The 18,835-nt window shown below is 54.0% G+C and overlaps 1 protein-coding gene across 1 annotated transcript in view; it reads right to left on the bottom strand.

Moving 5' to 3' along the window:
- Positions 1 to 2,396: 2,396 nt before the first annotated feature.
- RASSF5 (Ras association domain family member 5) overlaps positions 2,397 to 18,835 on the bottom strand; it is a 28,639-nt gene continuing 12,200 nt past the window's right edge. The window contains exons 2-5 of the mRNA XM_034667165.1: positions 8,591 to 8,701; positions 7,132 to 7,429; positions 6,533 to 6,648; positions 2,397 to 4,869 (exon numbers count right to left, since the gene is read on the bottom strand). Of these exons, the coding sequence (XP_034523056.1) occupies positions 4,717 to 4,869; positions 6,533 to 6,648; positions 7,132 to 7,429; positions 8,591 to 8,701 (678 nt within the window). The 3' untranslated portion in view covers positions 2,397 to 4,716. The remainder of the gene's footprint in view (positions 4,870 to 6,532; positions 6,649 to 7,131; positions 7,430 to 8,590; positions 8,702 to 18,835) is intronic.

Genomic DNA, 18,835 nt, shown 5'->3' with positions numbered 1-18,835 from the left:
TCTGATTTCCCTCTCGTTTCTTCCACTTAGCTAGAGGGTTGTACACATTCTCAAGTCGTACGTCAGTTTATAGCGACAGGAGAGGCGGTCATGGGGTGCCTTTTCTATTCATGTCATTTCAGTGCTTTTAGTGCCGTTCCTGCTTTCAGGGCCGGTGGTTCATCCAAAGCTCAGGCAGGGAGGGCCTCCCTGTTTTGAAAGCCCCTCTAGCAAGTAGTCCACAGCCTCTCGCTCATCTGTTCCTACCACCTAATTAACCTCCTCGCCCCAAAAGAGTCCCCTCACATCTCTAAGGGGTTAGTCACACAGAAGCAGCACTCAGCTGTTCTCTGCCATCAAGCCAGGCCAAAGAAGAAGGGCTTGGCCGTAAATGGCAGCAACATTCCAGCTGGACAGAAATAAGAGATCATGAAAGCATCTGGGTTTCCCGGACACAACGCTTCTTCCCCAGGACTTATGCACGCTGTCGCCAGCAGTGGCAAATTGTGATGTGGGTTCGAGACGGTGGCTTTGTTACAGGAAAGAGTCTTACCCAACAAATGTGTTGGGGGCTCATGGAAGAGGCCTTCAGTTGGTCTTCAGAGTCTGTGAACTCCTGAAATGGCACACAGGACTTTGTATGCTCATTTTCCCAAGAGGTTCCCATGCTTTTGTCACATGGCCAGTGGGATCCTTTGCTGCCAAAAAGGTTGAGAACCACTGCTCTGGTCCCTGCTTAGTTCCTGGGAGTCACTTGTGTGACCAAAGCGCTGCTTGTACAAAAGGAAGGCGTGAGAACTGAGCTGAATTCTTCTAGAAGTCTTTGGTTTTACCATCAAAAAACAATTGTTTGATTTACTTTTTTTTTTCTTCTTTCTCATCCCTTTTTTTTTAAATCAAGATAAGAAAGACTTGGAAATATCCACAATAGTCACAAATTACCCATCTGGGGCCAGAAAGGAAGACAGGGCTGGGTATGAAGGTGTGTGCATGACACTTCCTACCCGTCATTATTAGACCCAGAATAATAGTCCCTGTCACTTGTGACTCACTGTAAGTAAACTCCTTAATTTTACTAATCCTCTCTCTGCCAGCATGACCTATGGAACTGAGGAAGGGATTTTTGGAAATTGACCGCAAACAAAATTCTACGACAACAGAACCTTTGGACAGACAGTTTGATCTGAGGAAGTATGGTGTGTATAGTAGTAATGGAATATGGCCCCTGTATGAACACAGATAACATATAGTACTTTGTAAGGTTGCTTCACAAACATGATTTATCTTGCACAATCTTGGTGGGATTGGAGGCTCAGAAAGGTTGTGTCTTGCCTCGTTGATCTCTGTTAAAGACACAAAGCCAGTAAACGGCGAGGGTAGGTCTAAAATGCACATCCACTCCTGACTGTGGTTTAACTCAGAGTTCTGCTATGCCCGTGCTGTCAGGACCTGTGCTTTGAATGCTTTTTCCAGTAATGATGACCCATTTGTGCTGACTCACCTTCCCTCTCCTCCTCCAGAATACCATAGGCACGTGTAAGAAGGTGGGGGGGAGGGGGTGGTTAGGTTGTTGAATGGATTTGTTCTTTTCTCTCTGTGCTAAACCCAACAGTCTCTTTCAAGGTCAAACTTGTAACTTTGAACTTAATCCCATGATGTTACCAAATGAGTTGCAGTGAAAAGCAGAAACTGGTTCATATCCAGGTTTTGGTGAAGTTACTGAAAGACCTACTTCTTGGAGGTCTAGGCGAACAGATGTTACAGACATGCCCCATTCTCGGGTAATTTTAGGAATGTCTATTGGATGGAGTGTTCTCTCTGCCAGGGAGGTAGGGAGTGAGCTGGCTGCACTCTGGCCAGTCTCTGCAGCCTGAGGGCCCACGTTCAGTGCATTATGAACCTCCCTACCGGAAGGTGGGCAGCATTTCTTTGTAATAACCTTACGTGGTTATTTCCGTGAAGACAGAGCCGTTCCTCTGATGGAATTTAGAAAACGCTAACGTGAAAGGACTGTTTTACTCGCCTCATTTAGCCTTCCTCCTCTAGGTGAAATGACCTTAAAATCTCAGAGATGCATCCTGTCTTATTTTTAAATAATTCCAGAAATAGAAGAATCATCGTCCACCTCCGTAGTCTGTCCTGATGCTTAATCATCCTTAGCTCCAGAAAGCCCCTCCTCTTTTCTCACTCAGGATCTCCTTCTAGCACATCCCTTCTCCTCTCCTGCTCTCCTCCGGCCCCTGCGCCTGGACAGATTTCTCAAGATTCTTTGAACAGCAGCCTTCATTCCATCATTCACTGGCAGAAGAAAATCTGACTCTGCCCAGAAGTGCATGCTCTTCTCCGTTCCCACCCTCTCCCCCGGCTCCCAATTGCCAGGAGATGGTGAAGGGCAAAGAAGATGTTTCTAGTCTGGGTCATTTTTGCAACAAGCTTTTATTACTTTTTTTTAAAACCCATATAAGAAAGACATTTAGAAAGAAAATATCCTCAAAACAAACATGTACACACGGGGCAACACAAGGATAGAAGGCACTACCAGCAGTCATACCCACCTCAGGGGGAAGGGATACTTTATACAGACTGTTCGCCGAGGCTTGGACCTCGGCGTGGGTCCTGGGTCTAACTGTGCTTTAGATAAAGTCAGAATTTTCCCATAATTTTCTTATTTCATAAACACCCCTATCTCTTTATATATAGCTATATGCCTTTATGTATATATGTACATGACTTTCTTTTCCTTCTCAAAAATAAAATAGCCACCCCCATCAGAGGGAGGTTCTCAGCAGCATTCACAGCGGCTGCAGCAGGAGCCGTGCCTTCCATTAATGTTAAAGACATGCAGCATGGAGGAAAAGGACTCTGTACCCACTCCCTTTAACACACGGCGGGAGAGAGATCTCTGTGTCCGCTCCTTTTAATACACGGCGGGAGAGAGATCTTTGTACCCGCTCCCTTTAATACACAGCAGGGAGAGAGATTTTTCTAAGGGAGGGAAGCAATAAGGCTGAGCATGAAATGGCACAAAACCAGGGTTCCTGGGGGCCTAAAGAATCTTTTTGAGCTGCTAGCTTGTCTTGCTTTTGTAGCTCTGAAGACTACACAGTTTGTATGGGATCAGGGGCAGTGTGGACACAGCAAGAGTGGGGGAGGGGACTTCTGAGGCTACACAAAGAAGCTGAGGCTCAGCCCACCCCAAGAAGGACCTGGGAAGGCAGAGGACGACGAAGAAGTGACCTCTGAGACTGGACTGGAAAGCCGGCCCTGCTTTGAACGTGAAAAGTCCTTCTCCCTCTGCATTGGAGTGTCTTGGCAGCCCTGGCCACTTACTTCAGATGCTTGGCTAGTTTATTTTTCAGTTTGCACCTGAACAAGGAGCCAGTACAGATGTAGGCTGGGGATCTGATTCTCCCCCACTCCCGGTCCATGTGCTTTGACATCACTTATTGGGAGTCAAAGCACGGGACCTTCGATGAGAAGGTTTACGACTCTCGCCCCATTCTCGGAGGGAGGGCTCCCCCGGCGTCACCTCCCACACCACCACAGTCCCCTTCCTGGCAGGAGTAAGCCAGCAGCAAAGCGTCAAGCAAGTGCGCCCTGCTCCTGTCTCTCTGAAAACAAAAAGGCACTGAGGTCAGCGGAGGCCAGCCCACAGGCTCGTGGAGCACAGCGCCATGGGCTGGCCCTGGCTGCGGAACACAAAGGACTCCAAGTTGGCTGAGTTGGGGGGTTCCCCGTCTGTAACCAAGGCGGCTTCTCTGGCAGCACCTGGAGACCCCAGTGTCCCAGTGGAAGGAGAGAGGCAGTGCGGAAGGCCAAGCGGGAAAGCAGGGCAGCCAGGCCCTCCCCTGCTCTCTAGCTGGGGGAAGTCGAGGACAAGTTGGACACCTTCCCCTGCAACGCTTTTTGGCTTTCTCTCACTGCCTGATTTCTGTACTCAGCAAGAGACCTTAAAAATGGTAAATGGCTGGTTTCCCTTTGTTGGAAACACCTGAGGATGATGGCAATATGAAACTTTGAAGTGGTAACTTAAAAACAAACACTTGTTGACAAAGATGTGACAAGGCATCTCCCACGTGCTTTGGGTTTCCATGTGTGCGGACTCTTGAGCGATGAGGGCCGAGGCCGGCTGCAGCTGCTCTGGAAATCTCTGTGCCAGCCTCAGCTTTGGTGCTCCCCACCTGAGCATATGGGGCCAGTGGCTTTAGGGCCTTCCCTTGAGCATGAGCAATGGGCACCACGGGACACTGGGGGACAGTCCTCTTACAAGCATTATCCTCCTTTCGGGGGCTTAGCCCAGACCTGCTCAAAGAATATGCTACAATTTCTGACTCATAAATAAAGGTTTATGGGTGGCAAATAAGAGAGAAATCAAAGAAGAATAGAAGCCAGAGAAAGAACATAGAGCTCTAAAACCTTTCTTCCCTTTGCCGGCTGGTGCGAACGGTTCCAGTCTGGTGATGAGAGAGGCAGCTGGTTGGCTTACGAAGGGCTCACGGATTGCCCACGTCCACAGCTCTTCTCTCCCCCCGTCCTGCTGCTGCTCGGCGGCACGTGGGGCCCAGCCCATGAGCACGCGTGTCCCTCAGAGGTTTCGAGCCACATCTGGAATGGCCGGGGGAGAGAGGGCACAGATGCACCCGCCACAGGTGTTCTGAGAGAAAGTGTCTGTTGCAAAATAATAATTAATAATAAAAATAAATCCGCGGGCACCAGGAGAAAAGGAAGCAGGACTGGTTAGCCAGGTTTGCCCTGGGACTCTCTTAAGGCCTCCTCCAGTTTCTGCCTAAACTTGTCATACTTCTTCTGCACTTGCTGGATTTTATCCTGCTCCTCCTTTTCCAGGATCGTCAGGAAGTTCTGGAGCTCCGGGATTGAGAAGGCATCCCACTGTGAGGCGCGAGCGAGACGGGGAGAGACGGAATAGGAGACAGGTCAGAAGCCGCACGACCTGAGGCCCCCCGCCAACCCCCCACTGCCTCCAGCCGCACACAGACAGCTCACACAGCGTTTGCTATCGAATAGAGCGCTGCCACGGAGGAAGCTTGGGTTTCCCGTGTCATACCAGCAACCCAATTTCAAATCCTAACATCTCATGACCCCGAGTACCGGTCCACGAGCGCTGTTTTATTTGGCTCATCAACCATCTTACATTTTCTCTGTGGCGGCTGAGGTCTGAACAGTGATGCCAGGGCCGCCCAGGGCCCCTGCTGGCCTGTCTGGCTGCCTGCTTTGGGGGTGCTGAGCGACAGGCTCTCAGTGTGCAGACCCTCAAGAGGCAGGTGGAGGAGAGCTGGGCTTGGCCTCCGGAGATGGGGTTTCAGCCCAACTCCACCACATGACCTTGGGCACATCTCTGCACCCTTCTGTCCTCTGGGCTCATCTGCCACGGAGTGAGGCTCCTGGCTGCTCTTGGCCGGCAGAGCAAATAAGGAGATCCCAGAACCTGTAAAGCTCTGGAGAACAGGGTTGGCCCAGGCCTGCCCCAGTGGGACCTGGCCTCTCCGGGCAGAAGGCGAGTCTGACAGCTCGCTGGCTGAGCCAGGAGCAGAGCCCCCCACCCCTCACCACCCTACCCTGTGCAGCCAGGGATTTTGACTCCTGAGCTCTTTTGACCACAAAAGAATATTAAGGCTTATCTGGTTTAATTCCCATATTGCATAACTGAGAAGACTGAAGTCCACAGAGGGGTGGCAGCATAACTATAGGTACAGAGCTTGCGGAAGCAGAAGGGGAATTAGGGCCTGGTCTCTAAACTCGCAGGCCCGCGAGCTCTGCGCCAGGCCAGCGGTGCCCAACACTTTCAGCAGAGCACCTTTTTTCAAATAAAATCTCCCGCACTCTAATGTATAAATCAGACAGAAGCAGAGCTGCCTGATTGAGTGGGGAGAAGGGACAGGGCCCTAACCTGCCTGGCTTCCCCAGATCTCTACGGTGACCCCTGAGACTGCTCCCTCAAAGCCTAGGCCGCCACTGACCGCAGTGTGACAAGCGACTGCCCTCGGGCGCTCCTCCGTGACTGCCAAGCATCCTAGGCCACGGAGCGCACCAGCCTGATTGCTCCCAACTCCGTGCCACCAGACTGGACTCTGATGAACTCGCTTCCAGGAAGGAGGCCGTTTTTTAAGAACCAGGAAGAGACAAATGGCTCAAAAATCTCCATATCCAGGTGGAGGCCAGAGATGGAGCTGGCCGGGCCCCGGGCCAGCCTGGAGCAGGAGCGACCTAGGCCCAGACACAGGTGCTTCTCAGTGCCCCCTCCACCCTGCGTTTTCAGAAGAAAAGCACACGAAATCCTTTCTTTCCACAGGCCTTGCCAGACACAGGCCCTGACTTGCTTCCCCAGGATGCTTACAATCCTGGCTTTAGACGCTGAACCTCCGCAGCCCAGCACTTCCCCGGGGCTCAACTTTCCCAGGCCATTTTCCCAGCAGCCTCCGCTGCTGCCGCCTGGCACCCATCTCTGCTGGCAGAGAGGACAATGGCCACATGTGCCCGGCCAGGCTGCCCTGAGGGCTGGGTTCGCGCACCGAGCAAAGGGACCCAGACCTACTTCCACCTCTCCTGTTTCGTTCTCCTTGAGCACGAAGCTGAGGACGTCATTGTCGGGCCCGGCGAGCAAGCGCAGGTAGAGAGGGCAATCAGCAACTGAGAGTTTCTGGAAGAGCACTGCAAACCAAGAGAGGGAGCTGGAGGCGCATCTCAAAAAAGAGGGGCAGGGACCCAGCGTGGGTGGGACAGACCGGGAAATGCAGACATGGGGCGGTCATAACCGGGAGTAACCCTCCTTTCCACCTAATGAAATGAACCTGACATGAATAGGGAATGATGATGACCTTTTATCTTCGGTGTCTGCCCAGAGTTTGAAGCACGTTTCCATTCACATCACCTCCCCCAAAAGATCAGTGGGCGGTTTCTCTCCCATCCCACAGATTGGGAAGTGGGAGCCCAGGGTGTGGATTTCCTGCAGTCACATGTAAAGTGAGGGGCACGTGGAGCAGGCATGAACTTCCCGCCCAGCTCTCTGCCCAGAGTGTGGCCCTTCCACACGGCCGGACGGCGGCGCCCCGGGGAAGCCCAGTCCTCCCAGCCAAGTCTGGCAGGGGCCTAGCAGGAGAGGCGGTTTCTGATGGGGAGCTTGCCCTCGCACACCTTGCCCGTCCTTGTGTATCCGCTTAAAAAGTGCAAACTTCTGGGGATTGTCCACGACCATGAACTTCTTGAGCAGACCCTGGATGACCTCGCTGACCGTGGTGGTGCTGCTGATGTGCAGCTGCTTGATGGCATCAAGCGGCAGGTAGAAGGACGTCCGCTTGTCCGTGGTGGCCGCCAGGTTCACTTCCTTGATGGCGTCATAGATGGACTGGGGCCGGATCCCAGCGGGCACCGTCACCGGCCGCCGCAGTTTCAGATGCACTTTGATGAAACCCGTGTAGGTGCCATCTTCACTCTGCGGAGTAGGGGGTGTCAGGTGGATCAGCTCAGGTCTATCTTTCATGACCCCACCTGCCACTCCGAGCCACTGCCCCGGGTCAGGTCGCAGGGGTGGTTTGCAGAGGCCTTTCCTAATAGCAGTGCCATCCCAGTCAGCACCCCCACACACACACCTGTCTCCCCGAGTTCCTTCCTTTCTCTGTGGCCCTGGGGGTGCTGGAGAGCAGAGACGATGTCCCCCCGCCCGCCCTGCATTGGGCCAGGGGAAGGCTTGCAGTATCCAGCAGCCCGAGAGGACAGGAGGAGCTGCTCTGGCATTCCCTCCCAGGGCCCAGGCTCCCTGCCCCAGTCCCCTGCTTCGGCGAGTCCCTGCCCCTAGGATGCGGGGTCTGGTGTGGCCTCTCTAGTTTGTCCCTCCAAACCAGGGAGGAGCAGGGAGGCTCTGTAATGAGGTCCTCGAAAAACCAGCCCACTGCGTCTCCTCCTGCATCTCTCTCCCAAACCGGGCAGCCTGCAAGACCTAGGTCCAGGACCACGGGAGACTGGATTTTCTAGCGCCCCGTCTGGCTGAAGCCCCAGAGAGACAGGTGCTAGCAGCCACCAGCAGGGGGCAGGGTTCCTCTACCTTCTCCCCTTCCCACTGCAGGTGGTCTTTGCGAGCCTGGCAGAGTTGGTGCCTCCCCTCTCCGAGCTCTGCAGTCTCAGGAAGCTTCCCCAGACGCAGGCGGTGAAAGTGCCACAAGCAAGAAGGAGAGGACAGGAGATGCGAACTCCCCTTGTGAGGCCTTCCTGGGGCCCGAGCAATACCAGTTATGGAGGCCTTTGTACGTTACTTAATTTACACAACAGCTCCGACAAATGGGCACGAATATCTCTATTTTACACCGAAGCTCAGGGAAGTTAAGAAGGTTTCCCAAAGCAAAAAAGGGGAAGAGCCAGCTATCAGGATCTTAGTCTAAAGCCCATTCTGCTTCCCCGCAGCACGCGGGGTCCCTGACAGCCTCCACGCCCCGAGGCCTCCGGAGGACTGAAGAAGGGGGAGGGGCCTCCGAGGGGCCGCCCCAGAATCCGGAGGGAGAGCGGAGGAACCCCAGTGGAAGGGGCGGGGGGCGGGGCCGGGGCCGGGGCCGGCCGGGGGCCGAGGGCCGGGAGCGGGGAGCGGGAGGGGCGCACGCACCAGCTTCATGCCCAGGCAGTTCTTCTCCCGGGTGTTGTAACTGTCAATCTTCTGCTTGATCTCCTGCAGTGTGGGCGGCCGCTGCGTCTCCTCGGCGGGTTTACAGACATTCTGGAACAGACGCAGAAGTGAGACTGGGTACGCAGTAGTTCTCAGGATGAGAAGGGAGAGGACCGCACCCTCCCAAAGACCTTCCTGACCGAGAATAAGGGAGCGCCGGTCCCGCGCGGTGAAAACTAAGCTCAGGGGCGCAGGCTGAGAACAGAGATCAAATCCCAGTGGTGCCACTGGGTAGCCGGCCAGCTCCGGGGAAGTCACTTGAATCTAAGTCTCCTCACCTGTGAAATGGGAGCAAGGCCTACCCCTCGGGCTTGCGGCGAGACTAATGCGAACGCGCCCAGCACACGGGCGCTGGCGAGGAAGGCGGTGCATCCGCGAACAGCACCGGCTTACTGAGGGTACTAGGGATAAGACTGCACTTAGAGGGGGCGGAGGAGGCAGAGAAACGCAAGGCAGCGTCTCCCCGAGGAAGTAACAAGAGCGGGGGGAGACAGGAAGGTACACAGAGACCCAGCCTACGCTGATGGGAACGACAGCAGTTCACCCAGACCCAGGGACCAGGGGCACATGAGCACCAGCCCAGGCCCCACACCACGGGCCCCAGTACTTTGCTCATAAATAAGTTCAGCTGCTCCTTGAACAACACGGGTTTCAACTGCGTGGATCCACTTAGACAGGAACTCTTTTTTGATAAATATAGTCCAGTGCTATAAATGTATTTTCTCTTTCTTATGATTTCCTTTTTTTTAAATTGATTTTATTTATTTGTTTGTTTATCTGAGAGAGAGAGAGAGAGAGAGAGCGCTGGACCACAAGTGGGGGGAGGGGCAGGGGGAGAGAATCTTCCATCAGACTCTCAGCTGAGCATAAAGCCAGACTCAGGGCTCAATCCCATCACCAGGAGATCCTGACCTAAGCCAAAATCAAGAGTCTGACGCTCAACCGACTGAGCCACCCAGGCGCCCCTCTTTATGATTTTCTTAATAACATTTTCTTTTCTCTAGCTCACTTTAGTGTAAGAACATAGTGTATAATACATAGAATGTGTGAAATTGTGCTAATCGACTATTCATGTTATTGGTAAGGCTTCTAGGCCACAGTAGACGATTAGCGGTTAGCCATATATATTTGTCAAATGAGTGGATGAACCATTAGGGGACAGGGGGCTGTCCTTCTACAATAATTGAGAGAATCAGCCTCCTCTCCTGGGGCGTGGGGACAACCAACATCTAGTTAGCAGCTCCTCTGGCAGAGAACTTGGCATGCACCGTCTCTTTTAATCCTCACAAACCAAAACTCTGTGAGATGGACATTACCTACATTTTCAGGTGAGATGACCAGGGCTCAGGGGAACTCAGTAACTTGCCTAAAGCCCTGAGTCAGTAGGTGCAGACCTACAAGGAAATTCCGGGCTGTTCACTGTGTTCTTCCCAGGGGTTCCCCTGTGCCCACCCCCCGCACCCAGGGAAGGGTAGGGAAGAACAAGGCTAAGGAAGGGGATGGAGGTGATCGGTCTTCACACTGCGGGATGAATTCTGGGGTCTAAGCGATTCTGTCCTTCCATCAATTCCCTGCATTTCTCTCTGCTTCACCACCACCCACCTTCCCAATATCGTCTTCAGGCCGCCCGTGTGTGGCCCGGAGTACAGGAGCCACGGTTTGGGAAAACAAATGAGTTGATAAAAACCCACCCAGAATTCACCTGATTTTAGAAATCAAGCAGACTCAGGGCAGGTCAGGATTCTCCTTTGGCAAATGAGGAAACTGAGGCCCAGAAAGGCAGGGCGCCCATGTTCTCCCGGCTGCCTCCCAGCCACAACCCCGCGCCCTCCTGCAGGGGTGTGGTTTGGCTGGCGGATTTCACAGCCGCCCTGTCACGGCAACGGCACCCAGTGGAACACAAGACGCCCCCTCACCGGAGCCTGTCCCGGCGGTCCTCCCTCCAGCAAGCCAGCCTCGGATATAGGGCACGCTCAGCAGGATGCCTGCGTTTCCTCTTCCCACTTCCAACCCCACAGAGCTGATAACATGTCAGGCTCTGTGGCTGCCACGGGGAGCTGGTGTGGCCTCCCGCTGCCCACCCCCACCCCTCTGCATGGAGATGAGCCGACACCCCTTTACCATCACAGCATCTTCCCTTGGCCTGTCTGCTCCCCCCTGCCTCAGGGATCCTGACGGTACCAGCACTGTGCTCTGTCCTTTCACATACCCCCTGTCACATACCACCTACGTCACTCCCATTTCACAGAGGACAAAGCTGAGGCCTAGAGGGGTTAAGGAACACATTTGTGGTCCCACTGCTAGTAAGCATGTGAGTGGGGCTTGGAACACAGTCCATCCAACTCTCAGTTCACGACATGGCCACACTAGGACGGCGCTTCTGCTGTTGCCGTAATGATCACCGAAATTCCAGGCCATTCCATGAAGGCTGGGGTGTGCAGCTGCCAGACTAAGGCCCATTAATTATGGGACCTGTGAAACATTTGTCCAAGGTGTATCCAATCAGTGGGCCAGGCCCCAGAGGACTCAGGACCCTGGGGCACCATGTCACCTGCAAAGGTGTCAAGGAGGGCCTTCTAATCTCCCAAGTGGGATGCCGCTGCCAGGAGCCACCCTTTTCCAACATGGCCACTCGGGCCCTGGAACTGGACCTTGATTCCATCCAAGAGCCGCCAAGGGGAAGCACACCCCAGGGCATCTCCTGGTTGCCTGAGCTAAGCCACAACTGATGGGAACCTCAGAGAGTGTCTTCCTTCACTGGCAATTTCTCAATCCGGGGATCCTCGAAAGGAGCTCCTCATTCCTCGTGCATTCCCACAGTTAGCTGCTGGAGACACACACCTTCCCGGAAACCCACCCAACACCCCCCAACACAACTGGACTGTCCCTATGGGACCCAGTGGGCTTGGCCACGGCTCCACCCTGGGAGCTGCCAGTCAGAAAGACCAGTTATCTGGTTCCTATCCTGGGCTCCGTTCTATCCATCTCTGAAGCACACAGGCTGTCCTCTCCTCAGGAGCTGACAGCTTTCTCAGATTCTACAAAAAAAGAGTTAAATGATGGAAAGGAGACTCTAGAAGCTCCTGGAAGTTCTCCTCTCATAGTTTCCAAGTGAGCAACAGCCATTTCCGTATAAGAAGGCAGCTGGGTCACAGCTTTCAAAAGTCAGTTATTCCAGGCCTGGGTTTGTACATAACAAGAGTCACAGCTGCTGTAACTAAAGGTTTCTTCTTCTTCCTGTTCCCCTTCCCTTCAGCAGATAACCCATCTATTCCCCTGCCTTGCCCACCACAAACCTGGGGAAGTGACGCAAGCATCTGAGGCCACCCCTTCCAGGACTGACGCAGAAGAAGGCCACCCTGGTTTCGCCACCCCATCTGGGAGAGCCAGGAGCCCTGCGTGGCCAACACGTGGAGTCCCCAGCCTGGAATGTCAGCCCCCAGGGCTGGTATGGCCACTGCCCCCACCACATCTGGCCAACAAGATCTGACCCATGGATTGAATGAGTCACCTGCCAAAGTAGGCCAGCCAATCAGCCAGCCAGCCACAGTCACGAGAGCCCACTAATCTTTTCCCCTCCCAGGGATGGTACAGAATCTAGGCCGGTGGTTCTTAAACTCGGCTACGCACGGAATCATGCAGGGGATCTCTAGAAACACTGCTTGGGCTCCATCTTGGAAATTCTGATTTATGGTGTGGGGTACAGCCTAGGCATAGGGATTTTTTAAATCTCCCGGTAATTCTAATGGGCAGCAATGTTTGAGGAGAACTGGTATAGACCCCTTGTGCAAGCAGTTTCAGATGCCAAGGGTCCCCATTCAGCAGCACAATCAACGCTCTGGCACCCATAGATATTCACTGCCTCAAAGGTTTACCTACAAGGCAAGTCTCTGCTGTGTGAACAAGATCGATAATACAGTAATCTTCAGAGGGTAAGGCAAAGACCTCAATTCTTAGCCACCTGTCAGATTTTCGTGTCCTCAAAGTGAAAGATTTGTTTCTGCCCATGGGTACAAAACTAGAAACCAGGCAGATAGAGTTTGGTCTCCCGGGGGTGGCCCAAGATGCAGACAGAACTGGGGAGCTCCCTCCGTCAGGATTTCGCAGATGCCGGCACTGGCCGTGGAGCTGTCTCGCTGGGCGCTCGTGCGTCTCGGTGCATCTGGCACGGAGTGCACCTGCTCTGATTAAGCCCCTGGCGTTGGTGGCAGATGGCGGAGCTGTTCCCAGTGCGGCTGGCACATCCAGGGCACTGGTGAAAAACAGGTTTTGTGCTCCCATATCCTGAGCCATGGAAAGGGCTCTGCTGCCTCTCAGCGCTCAAGGGTGTTAGGGTACAGCTGCGTGAAGAGCCTGAGTGCTAGGAGCCCGAGCAGATGCTCGCCTGACAGTGAGCCCCAAACTTTTCCATTAAAAAAATACTTGAGGTGCCTGGGTGGCTGAGTTGTTTAAGCATCCAATTATTGATGTCGGCTCAGGTCTTGATCTCAGGGTCGTGGAATCGAGCCCCAAGTTGAGCCCCTGTGTCCAGCTCTGTGCTCAGCACAGAGATTCTCTCTCTCCCCCTGCCTCTTCCCCCTCCACACTCATATGTGCGTGTACGCTCTCTCAGTCTCTCTCTCTTAATTAATTAATTAATTTAAAAACTATACATCCTTAATGACAAAATTAAGAGGACCATCCCCTGTGCTCTGGGGCCTACCTCAGAGCAGATTCACCCCAAGTTGAATTTTACTTTAAGAAGAAACCCAAACATTGGTAAATTCTGTGTTCTAACCAATGACACGTCTTAATTTTGGTCGCTGGGGAAGAAGAGACTCTGAATGAGTCCTGTGGTTTCTAGTACCCCCGGGTGGACACAGGGCAGCCCGCGAAAGCCCCAGCAATGAAGGGGGCCCCAGGGTGAGGAGTAGGCTGAAGAGAATCAGACACACTCTGTCTGATACATCAGATACCTTCGTGCCCATTTTCTTTCGACGTGAATCACACAAACCTCACTTCTGCTAAAAATGTTCACTCTCCCTCTTCTTAAACTTCTCAGCCTCTTCTTTTCCTTCATGATGCTTTCATCGTATTGCTCCCGTCTGCCCACCTGAGGTCCTTCACTCTGGCCAGGCCTCTCTGGCCACTCCTGCCCTGCATGATGGTGATGATGTCTGTAGCAGCTCATGTCATCCTCACCACAAATCCACACGAAGGCCCATTTCACAGATGGGGAAACTGAGCTTCAGCAAGGTTAAAACTAACCCACATTTAAAACCAGCACTATACTGTCTGGCACTTAAATATGCATTTACTTATATTAACCTCCACGTAGACTATCTGTCTTGAGTCGTCCTCCCAACTAGAGTGAATTTTCTTAATGACTTACACCATACTTCTATTTCTTCTCATGCCCGGTGGCACCAAGCGTGAAGCAGACAACAGATATCTGCTCAAGAACCTTCAAAGGCTCCCCATTGCCTATAAGGCGGCGGGTGGAGGGGTGGGGGGAGAGCTTACTTCTTCCTAGGAATTGTAGTGCAGTGAGCCTTGGATTTCAGTATAGACTGAGTTCTGTGCCTGTCTTACCCGTCCCAGAGCCTAGCTGCAGCTTGGAGCAAACAGAGGTTCAGGAAATGCTTGCGGGATGACCATGAGCATGTGTTTGGGTTCTGGTCCCCACTACTAACTAAGCGATCCTGAGGAACTCCAATAACTTCTTGAAGCCTCTGTTTCTGTCCTCCGTTTCCTCTATCAATTTAAAATACAAATCCTTCATTGCCTAATAGGATTCATGCAAAGGTAAGACCCGATGAGATCACGGGTGCAAAACCATTGTGGAAATTATCAAACCCACCCAAAGGCACCTACAGTTACTACCCTCCCGGCCTGCAAAGTCTTACGCCTACAAGCGAACGCCACGTCTCACTTTCCTTGAGCACTGCCTGCATCAGGACCGGCCCCATGCCCTAGAGTGTGTCATTCCTCTGCCGACACGAGTGGCAGGCAAACGTTTTCCGTCAAGGGCCAGGGAGTACGTATGTGAGGCCCCGTGCTGCCCTATGCAACTCGGCCGCTGCAGCACAGTGCGGCCGCGGGCTGAGCGTGGCCGCGCTTCAGTAACTTTGTTGACGCACCTGGCGCGTGAGCCGGACTTTGCCCACCTCTGCCCAACACCCTCGGCGGTTTCTCCTGCTCAGAATACGGAGCCCCCATGTCCCCTACGGCCGTGTTCTCGGCATCACGAATGACATTTCCCTGGCCCTGGGCAATCCTCTGGTTCTCTGCTCTCCTAATACAGGAGGTCCCTGCGGGTTTAACTCCCAGAGGGAGAAAGGTCTGGACGGGTGTGCGCTGGGCGCTGCCTTCCCCCTGACTGGCCCCCTGCGGAGAGCCACGTATTCCCTGCTTTCCCTCCCCCACCCCCAGCCGACCGGCCTGTTGCACTTTGCTCACGTCACGGGCACGTTGGCCAAGTAGGTAAAGGCTTCATGGCTTCGTGGGAGCTGGGCTTGCTCTCCTCCCGGCTCCCGTGAGGAGGCAACAAGCCCGGGGACACGGACTCCCAAACCCCAGCCCTGGGGCTCCCAACACCTCAGATTCCTGTCGCGGCCAAGCTGCCACTTACGCCGGGGGCCTCTGCAACCGCGGGACAGCACAGCTGCTTCTGCAAGGACGGCGGAGGTGCCCTCGCGGCCTGTGTGGCTGCGTTTGGACCTAACTGCACGCTGCCTTTTATTGTTTAATTATTGTTTCACGTGTGTCAGTCCCGGCTTCCCAATGACATGTTCCCCGGGGGGGAGACAGACATGATGGCTGATGACTGTGCTTCTTTGGTAGCCCCTGCGAGGCCCTGTGGAGCTCTCGGTGACCTCCAAGGAGGTGGCCGGGATAGGGCGGGGTAGCCTGGGTGGCGCCCGCCCCGAGCCCCACCATGGAGGGCAGTCAGGCCCAGGAGCACCTCCCACTGACACGCACCCCAAGGGGCTGAGGCTAAGGCACCGGCTGCACAGGCTGCCGGCTTTGGCTGGCCGCCAGCCTTGCTTGGCTCTTCGCAGTTTCCTGGTCAGAACGAAGCTAGGACCATCATGACCTGTGACCTCCGGCAAGTCACTTCCCCTCTGAGGGCCTCAGTTTCCTCCTCGGTGAAATCATGAAGTGAGACGCCTTTGCAGCTCTTCGAGTTTACCTCGAGGAGAGGGTGGTTTCTTTCATCACTGCTTCCTCTTCTGTTTCAGAGAATTGGGGGTGGGGTGGGGGTGGGGTCCCTCGGAGGCTGGCTGGGCTTGTCCGAATTGCAGGGGTAAGAGCCGGCCTGAGACAGTATCAGGACGTTTCTAACGTCTACGGTGTGACTCGTCTCAGTGCTGGCCGCTTGCTTTCTCTACTGGTCCTCAAGGCTCAAGGAGGTCTACACCCTCCTAACTCACACCACTCAAGAAAACAAAACAAAAACTACCCCGGAAGCCAGGCTCCAGGAGGCTTTGCCACATTTCCTCTTTCTCAGCTCTTAGCAAATCTGTCAGCCGCCATTCTTTTGCCCCCTGAGTGGAAAGCACCCCCGAGGTCTGTGTCAGTAGGGAGAGCCTGAGGCTCCACTGCAGGAGAAGGGCCGTCTGCAGACACCTACCGTGATACCCCCTCCCCTGGAGCAGCGCGGCCCCAAACACCTGCTGTTCCTCTTGTGCCTGTCCTCAATAGGAACCTCTGAAGGAAAGGGACAGGCACCCCTCTGTCTGGGCTGCGTTCGGAACGCCCTGCTCAACACCCAGACCATGTTCAAGACTCACTGGTCCCTTTGTGATGGCCTCAACCGATGGGAAAGAGGAAGCCCCATGGGGCCTCACCACAGAGCTCCCTCCCAGGTCCCGAAGGGCCTGTGTTCTGCAGTGGTTGCCCCAGCCACACCCTGGACAGGGAAGGGGTTGATTCCCCCAGATCCCTCTCTGACGCTGTCCAACGTTCCAGAAATAAAAGGTTGGAAACTCCTAAAGTGTGTTTTCCAGTAGGTTATTCCCAGCAGAGGAAGGAAGGAAGGGGCTTCAGCACGGAGTCATCCGTACGGGCATAACCGTGCGGGATTCGCGCTGCTCTGGGGGGAAGGGGGGTGGGAGGCACAGGAGCAGAGAATAAAAAGGGGGTGGGATTTGAGAAACTGGAAAGAGACTGAAGACAAAAACCTAGAGCAGATGGTCAATGTAGACAGGCAGTCAACAGTAACTGATTGAGTTGCCCACGGGGTGAGGGCTGTGAAAGTCACCTTGGGACACGAAACAGGAGGGCCGTGGTCCCGTCCCTGGGAGTGCACAGGTCACCTGCAGAGGGAAGGCAGAGATGTGTGCCCTGTGGAGAAGCACCAGGCAGCACGGCACAGTCCGGACAGAGCCTCGGCACGGTCTGGGCAGCCAAGTCAGCTCTGTGTGTAGGGATGTGATGAAGGCCGCGCCGGCGGGTTCCCCAGGTGGCCAGCATGGCCTGGAGCCTGTGCACAGTGTCTCTCCCTCTCGCAGGCCACCATCTCAGTCTACAGTCAGGGGCAGGTCAGCGGGGGTGAGTCAGGAGCAGAGAACACCAGCCACCTGCAGAAGGCCGGGAGAGCTCCGTGGCCTTGGAACTGTGGGGACCCAGGTTCCAGCCCTACATAGCCTCATGGTCAAGATAAAAATTGCCAACAGGCCAGGGCCTCACAAGTCACAATCTCATTTAGTCCCTGAAATGATTCAGTGAGGATGTTATGTCATTACCCAGCATCCCTGCTTCTCACCCCTGGACATCACTGCCCTATACAGCTTCGTGCCCTGAGTCTGTGCATGTGGGCAAGTTGGTCTGGGACTCAGATTTGTCTGTGAAGCTCAGGCAGCAAGGCCTTCTTTACACATTTGTCGCAGAGATGAAAAGAGATCGTACATCTGGAAATGCTTAGCACACTGCACGTACACAGCAGGCGCTCAATAAGCAGTAGCTAGTGCACGTATGCAGCAGGCACTCAATAAGCAGCAGCTAGTGCACCATCACCATGCCACCATCCACATCAGTAGTCAGCTCTCTGGCGGCGCAGAGGAAGGGCTGGTTGGTGGGGCTGACTCAACATGGGAGTCCTCCTGCCTCTCCTTGAGCTCTGACAAGATGATCTCTGCCAAGATCTCGCCAAGATCTCTGGCCCTACAGCCAGAACCACGTTATGACTCTATGCGCCCTAAGCACTTTTGTCTTCCGGGCCCCAGGCCCCTCTTCCTCGATTAAAAAAATAAAAGACGGGAAATGTTATTTTATGATAGCATTGATATAAAGAAAAATATATTAATATCATGTAAGAAAGCACATTCTTCAACCAAGAAGTTCATTTTTTCCCTCCTGACTTTAAAAGAAATTAAAACATTTTTGTGGGCCCCTAAGGAATTGTGGGCCCCTCTGACACCACACGCCACTGTGCCTCGTGGGCAAGTCAGCAGTGTTTTCAACTCCTGAGTCCCATGTAGGGTGACCAGGGACTGACAGTTTTCTTAGGATGCAGGACTTTCAGTGCTAGAATCAGGACGGTCCTGGGCTAACCAGCGTATTTGGTCACCCTAGTCCCAGGGACGCCCTTGCAGGCCTAGATGACTCCCTCCCTCTCTTTCCCCTGTGACTGGGGGCCCCAGCAACACTGCTTGCTCTTCAGCCCCCCTGTAAAGCTGCACATGCACTCTGCCCTGGGGGCTTCCTGTCACTCCCCCTGGGCCCCCTTTCCCCACAGCCTGGCTGTGGCCTGGACACCGTGGGCCTGGCTTTCTCAGCCGATCAGCACACGTCACACACATGATCAGCTCCCCAAGGAGAGGGACTGCCCTGATCACTGACGCAGCTCCCAGAACAGCGCCTGGCAGACATGAGGGGCTCATTAAACATTTACCTAATGAGTTGAATAAAACACAAAGAAGTAGTTAAGACATATGTACGTGCAAACACTTGTACACAAGCACACAAGACCCCAAAACAAATATAGGGAGATTAAGAGGCTCTAGAATTGTACAAGGCTCTTACAGTGTTCCTGGTCCATGACACCGATCGACTTCTGAGAAACTGGACATCAGAGCAGACTCCTGTCCTGTTTCTGAGAGCAGATGATGCAAACCGCTTCCTTCTCTGCTCTCCCCTGCCCTGGGCCTCCTGGAAGCCCCCGCTCAGCTCAGAGGTGTCAAGTGTGAATCCAGGCAGAACAGG

Source organism: Ailuropoda melanoleuca, chromosome 8 (genome assembly GCF_002007445.2).
Source record: "Ailuropoda melanoleuca isolate Jingjing chromosome 8, ASM200744v2, whole genome shotgun sequence".
Taxonomy (NCBI): domain Eukaryota; kingdom Metazoa; phylum Chordata; class Mammalia; order Carnivora; family Ursidae; genus Ailuropoda; species Ailuropoda melanoleuca.
Note: the sequence above shows the minus strand (reverse complement) of the source record. Positions and strands in the feature narration are given on the sequence as shown.